This window comes from Triturus cristatus, chromosome 5_1, assembly GCF_964204655.1.
Source record: "Triturus cristatus chromosome 5_1, aTriCri1.1, whole genome shotgun sequence".
In the NCBI taxonomy this organism is placed as follows: domain Eukaryota; kingdom Metazoa; phylum Chordata; class Amphibia; order Caudata; family Salamandridae; genus Triturus; species Triturus cristatus.
This window is the reverse complement of record NC_140587.1, coordinates 210,642,448-210,662,851: the sequence shown is the minus strand read 5'-3', so window position 1 is coordinate 210,662,851 and position 20,404 is coordinate 210,642,448. Positions and strand designations below refer to the sequence as shown.

Below are 20,404 nucleotides of genomic sequence, written 5' to 3'. Positions count from 1 at the left end.
CCATGCACAGTGTGGTAGGCACCAAGGGGTGCCTCCCACAGGGTGTATAATTTTCCCCAGCCACCCCATTCTTCAATGGGAGCCTGTGTATTCGGTCGGAACACAGTCTGCCATTGTAGTCAATGGGAGTCCGACCGAATTGTATCCGGAATCATCGTAATCGGTAGGTGCGACTACCCGTATCCGATTCGGTCGGAAACCATTCTGAGACCAACTCGGTTGGAATGCTTTCTGAATGACATCGTAAATGACCCCTTAGTAAAAGACTTATGTGCCTACTCATATACCCAGTCAAAGACTTATACACCCAGTGAGAGACTCACTCAGAGACTCGTGCACCCACTCACATACCCACTAAACGACTCTCTCGTATATCCATACAGAAAATCATGCACTCACTTGTATAGCCACTCAGACAGTGATGCACCTACTCACATACTCACTCAGAGACTTATGCACCCAGTTACAGACACACTCAGAGACTGTTGCAGCCACTCAAAGACCCACTCAAACACTTATGCACCCATTCACACACCCACTCACAGACTAATGCACCCGCTGACAGACCCAGTTAAATACTCATACATCCACTCACAGACCAACTCAGATACTTATGTACCCATTCAGCCACACACTCATGTACTCACTGACATACCCACTCAGATACTTATACACCCATTCAGATACCCACTCAGACACTCATACACCCACTCAGATACCCACTCAAACAGTCTAACAGACTCGCTAAAAGACTCATGAGTCTACTCACATACCTCACTCACATACCTACTCACAGATTTAAATACCCACTCAGAGACTTATGCACCCATTCGCATAACCCAGTGAAGCATGAATACACACTGTTATAGCGATATTGAGAGAGTGATACATGTTTTATAGTTATTTAGATAGTGATTTATCTGGTTTGATTGTTAGAATAAATTATATAGTTATAATTTTTGAATGAGGTGGTGGCTATTGAGTTCCTGCTTTGTGTTTTCGTGACATATCTGCAATTGTCACGACTACAAACGTCATCGCACCTCCGGTGTTGCCGTGAACAAGGAAAATGCATTTTTGATGTCGTTTTTTCAACAAATGACTACAAAGGGGAAAGTTTAATTAATTAAACTGCTAGGCTCCAACTTTATGTAAAATATGTCTATATATGTGTTTTACACTTTGAAATAAGATGGTTAATGTACTTTTTAAACAAATAGATGACTAATACAACAAGTGTGCATCATGCAGTTGTAATGTTCAATATCTAGTTATAGAAAAAAATTTAAAGTTGTACAAATACACCTAAAAACACAAATGTAATATGGACATTAAAGTTAATTAATACAAATCCTAAAAACCTTAGAAAATCAATTAAAAAACAAATGTTATAGAGACGTTATAGTTAGGAATAAGAATTTTAAAAAACTTACAAATTCACCAAAGAAAACAAAGGTTACAGAGGCGCAATTATTTCGAAATAGAATTTTTAAAAAACTCACAAATTCACTGGAAAAAAACAAAGGTTACAGAGATGTTATAGTTAGGAAATAGAATTGAAAAAACCTTAGAAATTCACTGAAAAAAACAAAGGTTACAGGGATATTATAGTTAGGCTGACATTTCACTAGTATAAAACAAGAGAAATTCAGCAGTTATAGTTACCTGAGCTAACTATAATTTACGCCACCGCAATGCACTGCTTATGACCTCACATATTACATCACTCATGACATGGTCAGTGACTTGGCTGATGACATCACTGATGACATCTTAAATATGACATCACTGATGACATCACTGATAATGCTGGAGCAGGTCTTTCATGGCTGGTGTGGCCCACTACAGAGGGCTTTAAGACGATATTCTTTACTCTACTCAGAGCAGAAACTCACCTGGAACAATTCAAGGATGCCATTTGTTTCTACATGATGCTGTAGCAGTATAAGCACCACTTTTCTAGCACTTTACCAAGTAAGGCCAGTAGCGAAATTGGATGAAAGTTATTTGTGTTATCTGAGCTAAATGTGGCATTTCTTTTTAGAAGAGGCTTCACTACTTCTTAATTCAACTCCTTTAGGGAAATACCTTGAGTTAGCAGGTTGTTAGAGATGGACAGAAGCTCATTTTTGCAAATACAAAGTAGAGACCTCATGACCTTTGCTGGACATAGGTCTTTCAGAGACCCAGAAGATCAGCAAGATACAGCAGTGGTCATCAGTTCATTGGCTATTAGTTATAATGTCTCTAATAAAGGAAGTCAGTGGTTGGCTTACAGGCTCAGGGCAATAGATAGAGCAGGAACATTGTTAAGGGTGGTAGACATCCATGGGTTACTGATTTTATCAGAGAAGAAAGCTGCAGTTTCTTCACAGGGTTGCTAAGATGACTGAATTGATTTTACATGACTGTAGAACGATCAGTTCAGAAATCCTGTGGGATACTGTTTTACTTATATTCGGGGATTGTCTAATACCCTATAAAAAATGCAGTTGTTACATCTTTGACTCTGTGTGTAGATTCAGAGGGCCTTACAATGTATTCTGTTGTCAGATTCAATCCACAGCTCTCTATTTCCACTTTTGTCAACCGGTGGCTGGTTATAGATCTTTTTGTTTGGACTGGACGCGGTGAGTCTAGTGAGATTGGTGACATGGATGAGCTGTTTGCAGAGAGGTACAGCAGTATAAAGAGCTGAAGAGATTCGACAAGCAGTTACCTTTGATTGCCAGGTGGGCTCTCCTCCATCTTCGATCAAAGCAATAATCATCTTTAGGTTGCCGTGTCGCGCTGCGATGTGCATAGCTGTCTCCCCATTCTGCCAGAAAGAAACAATCAAAGCTTCAATGTTAGTCAGGTTGTTAAATTAATATCATTTTCTTAACTTGATGTCACTATCACCGAGCAACATTTTGATTAATCAATGGAGGCTATAAATGGGCTATTGTATACATATAGCACATGCAGTTAAATGTAACCCTGGGCGTAGGACTACGCTACGCTCGCGTAGTTTGTGTAGTTTGCGTAGCACAGTGCAAAAAACGCGTAGCGTAGCAGGCATTTTTTAATTGCTCACGGTCTTCAACATCAAGTTGGCGACCGTAAGCGAGCAAAATAACATCCCGGTGAGACTTTTTCATTGTTCGCGATCAGCAACATCAAGTTGCCAATCGTGAGCGTGGAAAACAAATCTTCCGGAGAGATTCTCAACGCGGGGAGATCAGGTTTCTCATTGCGAGTGGTCGCGTATTCTCGCGACCGCTTGCGATGAGAAACTACCAGTCCGCGTTGAGAAAGCTGCCGCTCGAGTACAAATCTACCCGAGCAGCAGAAAACGACCGCTTGCACTGTGCAAGATGCGGTTTGCAACAATTGAACAGTGCGGACATGCATCCGGCACTGTGCAATCAGTGCAAACAGCATTTTGCACAGTGCACCACACAGTTTGCGTAGCTACGCATAGCTCGCGTAGTGCGAAGTGCACTTCGCATAGCTACGCGTAGCGCTACTACTCAAACTACGCCCAGGGTTAGTTAAATGTAATTAAATTGCTAAATTATTGGAGATCAATTGTCAATTTTGTAAACATCTTTTTAGGCTTCTGATGGAGTTAAATATGTTTACTGTGGGGCTGGCCATTTTACATTCAGGCACCAGGACTGGCAGTAATTCTGTAATCATTTTAGAATTAGGGCCCGAATACGACTGAACCGCCAGGCCGCCACGGCTGCAGTTCTTAAAAACGTTACTGAGTCGGCAGCATTCTGCCCGCCATATTAGGAGTTTCCCACAGGGTTGGCAGTTGCATGGCGGTGGAGTCAAGCAGGATTACACTGCTGGACATGACCAGAACGTCATCCCAGCCAGTTGGGGGTAAGTGCGTTTTTTATACGCTAACCCGACTTGAAGGTATTGTCGCGCTTTGCGTGTACAATAGTGACATACCCTAAGTGCACAATCATCCTGGGGTCATGTTTTCAGCAATTTACTTGCCTTTCTGTTGACTTGCGCAAGGTGGTGTATCTGCCAGGAAAAGGTTGGCTGAAAGGCATGTCGTAATTTGGATGGTGGTCCACATATTGCACCTCTACCATTCACCGCACAGTAGCGGCAAATGTCGGTGGTGCCGGCGGTCTTGAGGCTGTCTTCCGCTGTGTTCGTAATCGGGCAGTCGGACCACCAGGGAAGCGGGTGGTCGGACCCCCAAAAAGCAACAGTGGTTCTTTAATTGCCAAAGTCGTAATCGGGTCCTAAGTCTATAACTATAACCCTCACGGGGCTAGTACAATGGACATCGAATGAAAGCTTACAGAACTTCCGGCCACACCCTGTTGCCACAATGCCCACTTGTCTTTAGTTTTCTTCATCTTCCTCCCTGCATCTGCATGAACTGTCCCTTCATGGGAAATAGTCAGTGTTCTCTCTGCGGCTATTCTCAAAGATACCCAAAGTATCAGTCTCTGCATAGAACCTCTCCATATATCTAATCCATCAGGGCACGCTACCATGTTTAGAACTTTCCGATGCTACATTTACTCAATCAACACATATATGAGATGGACACTTAGTGCTAAAATATATGGGAAATGGAGCATCTGAGATGCGTTTGTTATCTTGATAGCAAGAAGCATAGCTATTTACTTATGTACAGGTTCAAAAATCAGACAGAGAAACACAGGCTTAGTAGGAGAAGAGTTAACTCTGTTGGGTCACAAGCGGGGATGCTTTTACAGCAGATGTGAGATGGTGAGAAAGAGTATACAGCTCAGGGTGTAGCATGTTCTAGTACAGCAGGCCAAGTAAATATAATGTATGGGAAACAACCTTTACAACGCAGTCATTACATCGCACTACATTTACAACGCAGTCATTACATCGCAACATCCTTGACAATGAATGTCACTACAACGCAGCCATTACATTGCATGTCACTACAACGCATGACACTACACCGCATATCAGTACAACGCAGGCATTACATTTCATGTCATTATAACGCATACCATTACAACGCATAGTGCCCCTACACTATACAACACTTACCCTACTGTTGCACCCCCTGGAGTTAGAATGGTAATTTTTACCCCTACACTATCCTACACTTACCCTACTGTTGCACCCTCTGGAGTTAGAATAGTAATTTTTACCCCTACACTATCCAACACTTACCTTAAATACAATGTTATGGCATGCGTTGTAAAGGTATGATGCGATGAAATGGAATGCGTTGTAAGTGTAGTTTAAAAAAAATTGTTTTAGTGGCATGCGATGTAAATGTGTGCGTTGCAAAGGATGTTGCGATTTAAAAACTGCGTTGTAAAGGCATGCGTTGTAAATGTATGCTTTGTAACATCATACATTCATAATGTATAGAACTGGGATGTAGAACCGGGTGCATAAAGGGACAGGCGGGATATGATTGGACTTAGCATAAATGCATCAACTACACTGAGAGATCCAGAGCTGGGTGGACCCTGACAGGGTCTACGTAACTACAGATGTTGGGGAGCAGGTTTGGGTGACTATACTTCTGTGCAGAAATACTCTGTCACTCGGGCCACAGAGATCTTTAAAGAGAATAGTTCTACAAAGTACTGTATGCCAGGATCCAGAGCATGGAATCAGAGGGAGTGGAGGAGTGCAGGACCCGAAGGCCTTGATTAGAAATTTTAGATTTCCCAAGAGGCAATCAAAGTTTTGCAAGACATTCAGATTTGACACAAGACCTGTGAGAAGTTGGCCTGGTATATGATGTTCACTAGTTAAAGTGACCACCTTGTACCATGCCAAGCAACCCTTATGGTGTGGTTGTAAGTCAACCTTTTCGGACTAGCTGCCCTAGTGGTAGCGTAGGCTAAGCAGTCTTTGAGGCTAAACTCGTTTGAGCGTGTGAAGCAAGCTGTTTTACCATATGTAACCCCCCTTTATACCAATGAAAGGACACCACACAGATATATATTCAAAATATATGTGTATTTATTACTCAAAGTATCCCCTAGACTCTTTATGAGCACAGGAGCACAAATCGTTAAACAAGAAAGTATTATAATATACTTTAAATGGATGGGCCCTGGTGGCCACTCAAACCATATACTAAAATAGTGGTATAAGTACCACGAACAGGAAAGGGAAAAGGCCTAGGGCCTCTAGAATCACTGGGCCTACAAGGAGCTAACGTTAGTTAGTGACCAGGAGGTCCTCGGGTCGCGTGTGCAGTGAGGAAAGTTACACGCGGGCTCCCATAGGTTTTCAATGGGTGCGTAAAAGTTTAAAAGTTACTGCAGAAGGGTCTTCTGGATGGACTACGAACTTAAGATTTAAAACACAGACACTAGAGATGTTTCTCTACACTTGGGCACCGGAGTGCCAGCTTTACCTCACCCACAGGAAGCGGGTGCATAGGTCTCGAAGTGCGCCGGGTTTCGTCTATCTGGTCAATGGAGCCTGATGACAAAGATGCTGCAGGCGACCGGCCCAGAAGAGATGCGGTGGATCCAAGAGTGGATCGGAGTTGTAGAAGACCTGAAAGCAGAGGGAACAGTGTTCACAGTCACTAGCCAGTGACCAGCGTGGCACCAGGTAGGTACCAGGCGATGTTGGGTGCAAACAGGTGATGAGGGGTAGCTTGTCTCCGCAGCCACGTGGTCCCTGAAGGTCTACGACGTCCAGGAGTCGGTTCACGAGCTGTTCCACGCAGGCTCTCGCTGTCGGCTGTGTCGGCGACTCGAAGGAAGCAAACAAGCCTTGGCAAAGGCAGGAGTCGTGGAAAGTAAAGAAAGCTGATTGTTCTGACCAGCAAGGTCAGAGGGGCTGCTCCTTTGGAGAGCAGCAGGGGCCAGTCTGGAGCAACCAGACCAGCATCGTAGTTTTCAAGGTTCGTCGCCAAAATGGCCACTAGCCAACGGACCAGGGACCGGGCAGGCTGGTCGAGATGCAAAGTGCAGAGGGGCCCCACGCAGATCGTGGAGATGCTGGAGGGCTCACCTTTGATGCAGATGCTGCTTGGATATTGGGCTTCTCAGGACCCAAAGCACAACTTGGAGGGAGCCTCTGTTGTTGCGCTTGCAGCTTGTCGTGGGTCTTTCAAGATGTCTGGCTCCACGTGTCTCGGTGCCTCCACGGGTTTCTTCTTTTCAGGGACTGTGGATCGGGCGGTGAGAGGTCTGGAGGTCCAGGTCTTGTCGGGCTCTGGGCTCAGGCTCCGGCAGGAGGCGGCGGCAAAGCAGACGTCGAGTAGCTGGTTGGTGCTTGCGTTAGCAAGATGGTCACTCCCTGACCATAGGGGAGATTTCCTTCTGTCCTCTGTGCAGCAGAGCGTCGAAGTTCCCGTCTTCTTCTTTGTAGTAAGTTGATTCCAGGATGTCTGAAGTATTAGGACACAGCTCCTACCTTTAAGCGGATTCTAGGGGCCGGACTACCTGCTAGGTCCCTCCCTAAGGGTGGGACCAGGAAGGGGGGTGGTTACACCCCCAATCCTTTGTCCAGCTCGCCCCAGGTCCGGGGCTGGTGTGCCCCAGGACCGGTTTGAACTGGCATATGCACCGAGGCTCCTTGTGAGCCTCAGGCTTGTCTGATTCCATTCAAGCCCTACCTGACCAATACACAAAATCCTGTCTGGGGTGGTGCTCGCACCTCCCCTGGCAGGAAACCCTTTGTCCACGTCTCCCAAGCTGGAAGGACTCCCAGCAGCAGGAGGGCAGACTTGTGTCTGTGGTGGCAGCGTCAATTTGTGGAGCTGAGGCTATGTCTGATTTTACCCGGGTTTCAGGTACTGTACATGTCATGTCCCTCTAGAAGGGTGGAATGCTAACCCCGTCGCCAGAATTGGCGAGGGGTTAGTATTCCAATTCGTATGACACCTTACTCGACATGTTTTGATAAAGCCAAACCAAAGATAGCATTTAACCGCGAGGTTCATAATGCACTTAAGAGTATATGGTATGGCGATATCTGGAAACGGTAGAAGGAAGTTGTTCCGACCACTGCAGACAGGCTCAGCTCATGCCAGAGCACCATCTCACATGGAACCAAGCACTCTGCCTTCAGGATTGTTAAGGCCTGCCATAGGAGTGACTTATAGGTTAACATGTGTTCCATTTAAGGTTAGGTATAGGTATACTACACCTAAGTAAGAGGTGGTTACACCAACTTACCCCAGCTGAGTGATCAGCCAGTTGTGTCAAATTGTTAGGCCAGGGGTGGCACAATACATGCTTCAGCCCCTGGTAGGCCTTAGATACACCAATGCCCTGGGTACCTAGTGTACACTGGTACAGGGGCTCACAGGGTGATCCAATTCCAATTGGTTATGCACCTATAGTGCATAGTGTCAATTTAGTAGAGAGAACAGCAGGCTGGGGGTCTGATTAGCAGGCCCACAGCCTCAATATGTCAAAAACCAGTGAAGCAAAAAGCAAAAATTTGGGGTGACCATAGGATAGCAGACCCTACTCTCCTACACAACCCCCCCCCCCCAAACGCAGGGACATTAAACTAGCCTTGACCAGTCTCGTCTTCATGTCCTAAGTGGAAGTACCTGGAGAGACCATCTGCATTCCCATGGTCTGTACCTGGCCGGTGCTCCACTGTAATGTCCATCCCCTGTAGGGAAATGGACCACCTAAGCAGTTTGGGGTTTTCACCCTTCATCTGATTTAGCCACAAGAGGGGATTATGGTCGGTCTGAATCTTGAAGTGAGTGCCAAACAAGTATGGCCTCAGCTTCTTCAGGGCCCACACCACAGCAAAGGCCTCCCTCTCAATAGCTGACCAATTCTTCTCTCTGGGGGTCAACCTTCTGCTAATAAAAGCAATGGGTTGGTCTTGACCATCTACATTAAGTTGTGACAGCACAGCTCCCACACCCAACTCAGAAGCATCTGTTTGGACAATAAACTCTTTGGAGTAGTCAGGACTTTTCAGGATAGGTGCAGAGCACATGGCCTTCTTCAGGTCATCAAATGCCTTTTGACAGCTTACTGTCCACTGAACCTTTTTGGGCATCTTCTTGGATGTCAGATCATTAAGAGGAGTCACAATGGACCCATAGTTCTTAACAAACTTCCTGTAGTACCCAGTCAAGCCCAAGAAAGCTCGAACTTGAGTCTGGGTGGTTGGAGGAGACCAGTCCTTGATGGATTGTATCTTACTCTCCAGTGGTTGAACTTGGCCTCCACCTACAAGGTGGCCCAAATACACAACCTTACTCTGCCCTATCTGCCACTTAGTAGCCTTGATAGTGAGGCCTACCTTTTGCAGAGCCCCAAGTACCTTCTTCAGGTGGATCAGGTGATCCTCCCAGGTGGAGCTAAAGACATCAATGTCATCAAGATATGATGCACAAAAGTCATCCAACCCAGTAAGGACTTGATTCACCAACCTTTGGAAGGTGGCAGGTGCATTCTTCAGACCAAAGGGCATCACCAAAAATTGATAATGTCCTCCTGGGGTTGAGAATGCTGTTTTGGCCTTAGACTCCTCAGCTAACCTGATTTGCCAATAGCCAGCTGTCAAATCAAATGTGCTCAAAAACTTAGCAGAAGCCAGTTTATCTATGAGCTCATCTGCCCTTGGAATAGGATGTGCATCTGTCCTAGTGACAGCATTGTGTCCTCTGTAATCCACACAGAACCTCATCTCTCTCTTGCCATCTTTGGTGTGAGGTTTGGGGACCAGAACCACTGGGCTAGCCCAAGGGCTCTCTGAGGGTTCAATGACACCCAATTCCAGCATTTTGTGTACCTCAGCCTATATACAGTCCCTGACGTGGTCAGGTTGTCTGTAAAGTTTGTTCTTTACAGGAAGACTGTCACCAGTGTCCACCACATGGGTACACCAGTCAGTTTGACTAGGTATCAATGAAAACATATGCTGAAATGATTGTAGAACCTGTCTACATTCAATCTGCTGATGATCAGTGAGGTTGCCTCCAAGGGTCACTCCTTCAACTGAACCATCTTCAGGGTTCTGAGACAACAGGTCTGGGAGAGGGTCACTCTCTTCCTCCTGTCCCTCATCTGTAGCCATGAGCAAGCCCATGTCTGCCCTGTCAACATATGCTTTTAACCTGTTAACATGGAGTACCCTGTGGGGACTCCTGGGAGTTCCTAGGTCCACCAAGTAGGTAACCTCTCCCTTCTTTTCCAGGATTGTATGGGGTCCAGACCATTTGTCTTGGAGTGCTGCTGGGGCCACTGGCTCCAACACCCATACCTTCTGTCCTGGCTGAAACTCAACCAAGACAGCCTTTTGGTCATGCCAAGCTTTCTGTAAGGCCCGGCTTGCCTCAAGGATTTTGGATGCCTTCTCCATATACTCAGCCATCCTGGAGCGGAGACCAAGTACATAGTCCACTATGTCTTGTTTAGGCTTTTTGAGAGGTAACTCCCATCCTTCCTTCACTAAACACAGTGGGCCTCTCACAGGGTGCCCAAACAACAATTCAAAGGGGCTGTAGCCAACTCCTTTTTGTGGGACCTCTCTGTAAGCAAACAGAAGGCATGGTAGAAGGATGTCCCATCTTCGCCTGAGCTTTTCAGGTAATTCTTTGATCATACCCTTTAGGGTCTTGTTGAATCTCTCAACAAGCCCTTTGCATTGTGGGTGATAAGGGGTGGTGAACTTGTAGTTGACACCACATTCCTTCCACATAGCTGTCAAGTATCCTGACATGAAGTTGGTACCTCTGTCAGAAACCACCTCCTTAGGAAACCCCACTCTGGAGAATACTCCCAGTAGGGCCCTGGCCACAACAGGAGCTGTAGTGGTCCTAAGGGGAATTGCCTCTGGATACCTGGTGTCATGATCCACTACCACCAGTATAAATCTGTGCCCAGATGCAGTGGGGGGATCCATGGGACCCACTATATCTATACCCACTCTTTCAAAGGGGACCCCCACCACAGGTAGTGGTATTAGGGGGGCCTTTGTTGTGCCACCTGATTTGCTACTGGCTTGGCAGGTCACACAGGAGCGACAAAACTCCTTGGTATCTTCATTCATGTGAGGCCAGTGAAAGTGAGGGACAAGCCTGTCCCAGGTCTTGTTCTGGCCTAAGTGTCCTGCTAGAGGAATATCATGGGCCAAGGTAAGAAGGAAGCCCCTAAATTGCAGAGGTATAACCAACCTCCTGGTTGCACCAGGTTTTGGGTCTCTAGCCTCTGAATAAAGGAGCCCATCATCCCAATATACTTTATGGGTACCTTGAGCATTCCCAGCAGCCTCAGCAGCAGCCAGCTGTCTGAGGGGTTCAAGAGATGGACAGGATAACTGCGCCTGCCCCAAGTCAGCCCTGGAAGGTCCCCCTGTCCCCAGAAACTCAACCTGATCAGGTTCAAGCTCTTCAGGGACAGTTCCTTCAGGGTCCTCTAGATCATACTCCTGGGAAGACTGATCATCACTTGGAGGCAGGGGGGAAGGCACAGCCTTAACCCTCCTGTTCTTCTTCTTGGTAGGTGCTTGGTCCATTGTTCCAGGATCCAAGACCTGAGGTTCAGTAAGGCACTTTTTGGCCTGTGACCTGGTCACAGCAAGGACATATGGTGATATACCTAACATCTCTGCATGTGTCCTGTACTCCACTTCTGACCATAGAGAACTCTCTAGGTCATTGCCCAACAAACATTCTACTGGGAGGTCTGCACTAACCACAACCCTTTTGAGGCCAGTTACCCCTCCCCATGAGAAGTTAACAATAGCCACACTATGAGAAGTAGTGGCATTGCTGGCATTGGTCACCAGGTAATTCTCACCTGGTATGTACTGTCCAGGATCCACAAAGCCTGGTGTCACCATAGTGACACTGGCACATGTGTCCCTGTAGGCTTGAGCCACTTTTGCATTTATTAAAGGAGTCTGTCTGTACTTGCCCAGATTACTGGGGCTCACAGTCAGGGACAAATCCATGTCCCCATCACAGATCAAGACTGCCTATGTCAGGGTTCTGTCTAAGTCAGAATCTCCTTCAGTTCCCATAGTGATTTCCACTACACCCTTTGTCTGGGGACCAACACTGCTAACAGTAGTACTGGGAGCAGGTGCCTTAGGGGCAACAGTGTTGGGGGCTCCACCCTTCTTACAATCACTAGTCCAGTGAGTTGTATTCTTGCAAGATTTGCACCAGGGTTTCTTTGGACCTTCTTTCTTCTTCCCTTTAGGCTGGGACCCACCCTCGTTAGTACTAGTTTGGGGCCCTGTTGAAGACTTCTGGTCTTTGGATTTCTGATCTCCACCCTTTTGGTCTGTTTTCTTCTGATCACCCCCTTGGCCCTGGTTCTGGTTCTTTTGCTTAACCCTGGTTCTGACCCATTTGTCTGCCTTCTTTCCCAATTCTTGGGGAGAGGTCAGATCTGAGTCAACCAAGTGTTGATGCAGTTGCTGGTTTTGACAGTTATTTAAAATCTGTTCTCTCATCATCAAATTGTACAATCCTGTATAATCAGATACCTTACTTCCCAGCAACCAACCCTCCAAAGCCTTAGTGGCACATTCAATGTATTCAGACCAGTCCTGAGTCTGTGTCTTCTGGGTATCTCTGAACATTAACCTGTACTGTTCAGTGGTTAAGCCTAACCCATCAACTAGGACACTCTTCAAGGCTCTATAGTTTCTGACATCCTCCTCTCTAACAGTGAGGAGTCTATCTCTGCCTCTACCTTCAAAGGAGAGCCATAAGATTGCTGCCCACTGGTCGTCAGGAACCTGCTGCACTTTGCAGGCTCTCTCAAGAGCAGTCATCCACTTGTGGATATCATCCCCACTTTTGTAGGGGGGCACAACCTTGGACAGGTTCCTATTGTCAAAGACCCTATCTTTGTCCTTAGGGACAATGCTGCCACCAGTGGGTATAGACCCACTCTCTCTAGGTTGCCTAGCCTTGTTCAGTTTTTCTTCCATCAGGGCTACTTCTAGCTCCTGTCTCCTGATCCTCAGCTGAGCTGCCTTCATTCTGGCCTCATGTTCCCTCCTCTGAGGGCTGGTCATCCTTCTTCTGGAGTGACCCTGAGAGCCTCTAGAGGCATGAGAAGCATTAGAGTCACCTGAGTGATTCCTCTGCCTCCCAAGCCCCTGGTTAAGTCCACTAGGGAGATCCAATGGGGTGAACCCATTATCAGTCCCCTGCAGCCTTAAGTTAGCTGAGGCAGGTCTGGCACCTGGAACTGGGCTATCTCTCCCATCTGAACTGCTACTACTGTCAGATTCACCCCCTTTGTCATCCCTGTCCCTATGCTGATTCTCATCATCTGTAGTCAGATGCTCAACTAAGGGGTGACTGTGGGAAAGGGGTACTTCAGTGGCATCTTCAGAAGGAGGGCCTCCTGTTCCTGTCCCTAAGGGGTCTAACTGGGAGGCTTTCTTGAGAGCTCTCTGATCTTCATCAGCTTGTAAGAGTTCTCTGAGTTCAGCAGAGGTAGGGTTCCTGGGCTGTTTAAGGCCCCTGATATTTGCCAACTGCCTGAGCTCATTTTGGTTTAGGGGAGCAAAGATGGCTGGTGCCCTCTGGGTGTCACTCTCGACAGAGATGGGTACATTGGACCCCTCTGCCCCAGCCATTGCTCTTAAGTGTGGGTGGATGTGTTGCAACTACCTACACTTGGGTTTTCCAACTAAACCTATCTAGTAGTTGTAGTCAGGGTGTGCTACTCCCTTTTCTCTACAACAACTAAGTTCAGTAGAACTTAAGTATATCTAATCTTGTTTTATATGTACCTACAGGTACCTATGTGATCTTTCAATTGGTAACAAAGAGATTACAATGGTAAAACACAGCAAGCTCAAATCCAACCGCTGCTCACCAATGTGAGAAGTTGGCCTGGTATATGATGTTCACTAGTTAAAGTGACCACCTTGTACCATGCCAAGCAACCCTTATGGTGTGGTTGTAAGTCAACCTTTTCGGACTAGCTGCCCTAGTGGTAGCGTAGGCTAAGCAGCCTTTGAGGCTAAACTCGTTAAAGCGTGTTAAGCAGGCTGTTTTACCATATGTAACCCCCCTTTATACCAATGAAAGGACACCACACAGATATATATTCAAAATATATGTGTATTTGTTACTCAAAGTATCCCCTAGACTCTTTATGAGCACAGGAGCACAAATCGTTAAACAAGAAAGTATTACAATATACAGAAGTTGCACCTTATATGGATGGGCCCTGGTGGCCACTCAAACCATATACTAAAATAGTGGTATAAGTACCACGAACAGGAAAGGGAAAAGGCCTAGGGCCTCTAGAATCGCTGGGCCTACAAGGAGCTAACGTTAGTTAGTGACCAGGAGGTCCACGGGTCGCGTGTGCAGTGAGGAAAGTTACACGCGGGCTCCCATAGGTTTTCAATGGGTGCGTAAAAGTTTAAAAGTTACTGCAGAAGGGTCTTCTGGATGGACTACGAACTTAAGATTTAAAACACAGACACTAGAGATGTTTCTCTACACTTGGGCACCGGAGTGCCAGCTTTACCTCACCCACAGGAAGCGGGTGCATAGGTCTCGAAGTGCGCCGGGTTTCGTCTATCTGTTCAATGGAGCCTGATGACAAAGATGCTGCAGGCGACCGGCCCAGAAGAGATGCGGTGGATCCAAGAGTGGATCGGAGTTGTAGAAGACCTGAAAGCAGAGGGGACAGTGTTCACAGTCACTAGCCAGTGACCAGCGTGGCACCAGGTAGGTACCAGGCGATGTCGGGTGCAAACAGGTGATGAGGGGTAGCTTGTCTCCGCAGCCACGTGGTCCCTGAAGGTCGACGACGTCCAGGAGTCGGTTCACGAGCTGTTCCACGCAGGCTCTCGCTGTCGGCGGTATCGGCTACTCGAAGGAAGCAAACAAGCCTTGGCAAAGGCAGGAGTCGTGGAAAGTAAAGAAAGCTGATTGTTCTGACCAGCAAGGTCAGAGGGGCTGCTCCTTTGGAGAGCAGCAGGGGCCAGTCTGGAGCAACCAGACCAGCATCGTAGTTTTCAAGGTTCATTGCCAAAATGGCCACTAGCCAACGGGCCAGGGACCGGGCAGGCGCGTCGAGATGCAAAGTGCAGAGGGGGCCCACGCAGATCGTGGAGATGCTGGAGGGCTCACCTTTGGTGCAGACGCTGCTCGGATGTTGGGCTTCTCAGGACCCAAAGCAAAACTTGGAGGGAGCCTCTGTTGTCGCGCTTGCAGCTTGTCGTGGTCTTTCAAGACGGCTGGCTCCACGTGTCTCGGTGCCTCCACGGGTTCCTTCTTTTCAGGGACTGTGGATCGGGCGGTGAGAGGTCTGGAGGTCCAGGTCTTGTCAGGCTCTGGGCTCAGGCTCCGGCAGGAGGCGGCGGCAAAGCAGACGTCGAGTAGCTGGTTGGTGCTTGCGTTAGCAAGATGGTCACTCCCTGACCATAGGGGAGATTTCCTTCTGTCCTCTGTGCAGCAGAGCGTCGAAGTTCCCGTCTTCTTCTTTGTAGTAAGTTGATTCCAGGATGTCTGAAGTCTTAGGACACAGCTCCTACCTTTAAGCGGATTCTAGGGGCCGGACTACCTGCTAGGTCCTTCCCTAAGGGTGGGACCAGGAAGGGGGGTGATTACACCCCCAATCCTTTGTCCAGCTCGCCCCAGGTCCGGGGCTGGTGTGCCCCAGGACCGGTTTGAACTGGCATATGCACCGAGGCTCCTTGTGAGCCTCAGGCATGTCTGATTCCATTCAAGCCCTACCTGACCAATACACAAAATCCTGTCTGGGGTGGTGCTCGCACCTCCCCTGGCAGGAAACCCTTTGTCCACGTCTCCCAAGCTGGAAGGACTCCCAGCAGCAGGAGGGCAGACTTGTGTCTGTGGTGGCAGCGTCCATTTTGTGGAGCTGAGGCTATGTCTGATTTTACCCGGGTTTCAGGTACTGTACATGTCGTGTCCCTCTAGAAGGGTGGAATGCTAACCCCGTCACCAGAATGGGCGAGGTACTGTACATGTCGTGTCCCTCTAGAAGGGTGGAATGCTAACCCCGTCACCAGAATTGGCGAGGTACTGTACATGTCGTGTCCCTCTAGAAGGGTGGAATGCTAACCCCGTCACCAGAATTGGCGAGTATTCCAATTCGTATGACACCTTACTCGACATGTTTTGATAAAGCCAAACCAAAGATAGCATTTAACTGCGAGGTTCATAATGCACTTAAGAGTATATGGTATGGCGATATCTGGAAACGGTAGAAGGAAGTTGTTCCGACCACTGCAGACAGGCTCAGCTCATGCCAGAGCACCATCTCACATGGAACCAAGCACTATGCCTTCAGGATTGTTAAGGCCAGCCATAGGAGTGACTTATAGGTTAACATGTGTTCCATTTAAGATTAGGTATAGGTATACTACACCTAAGTAAGAGGTGGTTACACCAACTTACCCCAGCTGAGTGATCAGCCAGTTGTGTCAAATTGTTAGGCCAGGCCAGGGGTGGCACAATACATGCTTCAGCCCCTGGTAGGCCTTAGATACACCAATGCCCTGGGTACCTAGTGTACACTGGTACAGGGGCTCACAGGGTGATCCAATTCCAATTGGTTATGCACCTATAGTGCATAGTGTCAATTTAGTAGAGAGAACAGCAGGCTGGGGTTCTGATTAGCAGGCCCACAGCCTCAATATGTCATAAAACCAGTGAAACAAAAAGCAAAAATTTGGGGTGACCATAGGATAGCAGACCCTACTCTCCTACAAGACCTCTTTAAAACCATTGCAAAAGAACACTTCTAATATACTGGGCATGTATGCTGTCAATGTTGTTGTGTGTCATGGCGTTGATTTGCAGACAATTGGGTTTGTTCTCTGAAGAGGGCGCGCTTGCTATAGATTAATTCTTAAGGGGACATCAAAGTCCATCCTGATGAAGTAAAATACAGGTGAATGCTAGCAGCAACACAAGGATGTGGAAGAATCTTGTCCCCCCACCGCACATACTAGTGCTTCAAAAAACATCACTAGGGAGCCCTTTTAACAGGCCAGGCTGTCTCTGCCACAGCCCTGCTAGTCTTTCAGAAGCCATGACCCACTACAGAGACAAGATTGTGATACACCATGTGATTGTTAGAGAGCAGTGGTTTTGAAGAGCTAAAGGAGGGATTCGTTTAAGTTCTGGCTTGGCAGCTTTAGTTGTCTACACAACCAAGCGTTCCCAATATATAATAGAATAACATTTATAAAGCGCACGGCTGCCTCCGGAGAGGCGTCCCGGCGCTAGATGTACTGGGGGATTAAACCACGCCGTAACAGGGAGCCTGCTTATCAAACGGCAGGTAAGTTCAGAGGGTGCGATGCGAGGGGGAAGAAAAGGAGCGTCCACCTGTCCTTGTCTTGTGTGCAGGCTTCGGATAAGCTCCCTTCTGCCATTAGCTTTTTTAGGGGCATATCAACAACAACCGGCGATGATTATCGCTAAGCGCACTTAGCGCTAGGATAATTATCGCCGGCTAGCGTTGATTTTTATCGCTGAGATAGGGTGCTATTAGCAACGCTTATCTCAATAGCGATAAAAATCCTCACGCTAAGTGGCTAACGTGAGATTATCGCTGGAAACCCAGCAATAATCTCACGTTACCTTGTTGATAGGGACAGGCAAACTTAGCCATGATATCCTCCTCCCATAGGATATCATGGCTAAGTCAGAAAAATACCAGACGTAAAAAAGCAGCGTTAACCGCGGTTAGCGCTGCTTTTTTTGTCTCTAACAGGGTTAGCGATATTCTTGATAATAGGAGAAATGTCGCTTAGCGACATTTCTCCTATTATTTTACTCTGGAACGCCCCCTTTGCATCTCATTAGAGATGCAAGGGGAAGCGTAGAGTAAAAGGGTGCTAACATGCAAATTTGCATGTTAGCAACCTGTTGTTGATAGGGCGCTAGTTTTATCTCTGCTTTTTTGGCTTTAAAAGCCAAAAAAGCAGAGATAAAGCCCTTGTTGATATGCCCCCAAGTGTCTCCCCACTCCCTCAAGCAATGCTTTCACATTTTGTCAATCCCATCTTGGATCAGCCCAGAGGAGTAGTTGTCTCTTCTGTTTAAGTTATTGGGCATCTGGTGTTTCATACCCTCTCCCCGGGACTGCTACCCTTGCAGTATACAAGGCTGTGTTCAGCAGCACAAGCCTCTGGCAGGGAGTATTTGCTGATGGAGAAGCTTTTCTTACTAAAAGGAACCTATTCTACATAATAAGCAGATGCGCATTCGAAGTATGATGTAATTGCATTCAATTATTATCAGATGCTATTTTTTGATAAAATCAATGTTTTTACTGTGTGAAAATGGTAATTCAAAAAAGAAAAAAAATAATTGTGTTAAAAAATAAAATCTGGCAAATATAATACTGTTTCATATTTATTTACAATCTATATGAAGCAAGCACATGGTTAAATATGAACATAATGACCACTTTAAGGTCCCCTACTTCTTCCTATGATATCACACCTTCACCTGTCCATCCCTTCTTCTATTTTGGTTTCCTGCTGCCTAATCTTCTACCTGCTTTGTTGCCCTGACATGAGTGTTTGAAAAGTACCTTTGATAGACCTTGATGGCTGCCAGAAAGAGTCAGCAGAGTAGAGGCTTTGAGAGATGCTGTGCAGGATATATTCGCAGCATCACGGGACAAAATAAGCCAACCTGAACCTTTCAACAATGCAGCCACTCCCAGGGCACAGGCCCCTGCAGCGCATAGGAGAAACCCAGGCTTTCCGGGGCCCCTTAACCTATCAGGGGGCCCCAATTCAGGTGAAGGTCAATGAAAATCTGTAGGAAATAGGAGACTCATGGGGTCTCTTCGCATTGCGTTACGTCACTGGTGAATCCAACACATTGCTATGGCTTTCATATGCTTAATTTGTTAATAAATAAGTGCCAGGGCCCTTGTCAGGAGGCCACTGCAGCTGGCACCAGCCAATGCCCCAGCCAATGACTGTACCAACGCAACGACTAACTGTTGCACTCCGATTCAGACTATTCCAGGCCCTCAAAGCTATGAGAATGGCCTGGACAGCAGGTATCAGTCATTTTAATCTATATTGAATTAATAAACTACTGTTCTGGTGCTCATCTCCGAATAAGACAAACAGCTGCAGACTGGCATAAGTGCCTGCATGGACAATTCGGTGCTGGTGCAGAGTACCGGAAACCACCTGCTCAAATTAAGCACTGCAGATGTTCTCTAGCATTGTGAACTATGCCATGGCTCTGCAGGCACACCGTTCACCTTCAGTGTTTGGCTGAGCTATGTGTTTGACATTTGGGGGTCTCATTTCAACATTCATCCATTCTTCGAGGTACACATAGTACAACTATTTCATAAGATGTATCCTGCTTGGTATTCATATAGTACAACTATTTCATAAGATGTATCCTGCTTAGTATTCATATTTTAGTTTACCTACACTGTTTTACTTTTCACAGCATGTATATGTAACCTGCCTATGGGCATTCAGACCAAGTTGTACCTCACTGAAGTTATATGTCGGATTGACAGTCGTTCTATGTCTTAGCCCTCTAAGTAAACTACTTGAGAATTGTACTGAACTTTAAGTTTTAGTTTGTTCCTGCAATGCAATCTTTACTCAGCTTCATTAATTGTTTTACTTGGGCTGCTTCACGTCTGCTTGGTTACAGACAGTAGTATTATTGAGTGTTTTTTTTCTTTTATTTGTGTCATAGTTTTTTTATGAAGTAAAAGCGTACAACAGGATTTCAATGCAAGAAATGCAGCAGTGAACATTGAATGCCACAGTAAGAAAGAAATGTGAGGAGGGAAAAAGGGCGGGATGGGGAGGGGTAGGGAGTGGCGGGAGTGCAAGAGGGAGGGTGCAGTTCACTAGCGGAGACAGAATTTCCAACCTTTCGCCCTGTCGCTATGTGCCGGACCCTTGGCGATGGCCGCAGTGTAGTGGGCAAAGGCATTTCTCCCATTACAATCACCATTAAGGCCCACTGGTGGGGGGGCAGGCTGGGGAGGGGGAAGGCCAGAGGCTTGTGGCACCCGGGGCTATCCCTCAGATTGCCGCCCCCCGCGGTGCTGACGAAAAAGGACGGCGAGCACTTGAAAGAGGTCCGAGAGACACGTAGTATCGCCGCTAATAGTTACCTCGATCATGCAAGTTACATGCACATACATGACTTTTGACTTTGTTAGGCCCCTTTATGTAAGTGCATGAACTGTAAGTATCTCAGATGTGTTGGTCGGTCCCAGTATTTACACACAATTTAAATAGCACTATTTAACTTTTTTTTATAACGCTACACATCCCAATGCAGGGTGTCAGAGCGATTTACGTAACATACAGATTGAAAATAAATCATGCAAGCGTGTAAATCAGTGTACAAGATGTGTTGCTTGAGTCACTGAGGGTTAAAAGTTGTAGCAGTAACATATCCCACATAGCTCACTGTGCTATATTAAAAGGTTTACTATTT

At 46.8% G+C, this 20,404-nt stretch overlaps 1 protein-coding gene across 1 annotated transcript in view; it reads right to left on the bottom strand.

Moving 5' to 3' along the window:
* LOC146830648 (uncharacterized) overlaps positions 1-20,404 on the bottom strand; it is a 515,492-nt gene that overhangs the window by 260,153 nt on the left and 234,935 nt on the right. The window contains exon 12 of the mRNA XM_085604827.1: positions 2,720-2,818. Coding sequence (XP_085460953.1) covers positions 2,720-2,818 — 99 coding nt within the window. The remainder of the gene's footprint in view (positions 1-2,719; positions 2,819-20,404) is intronic.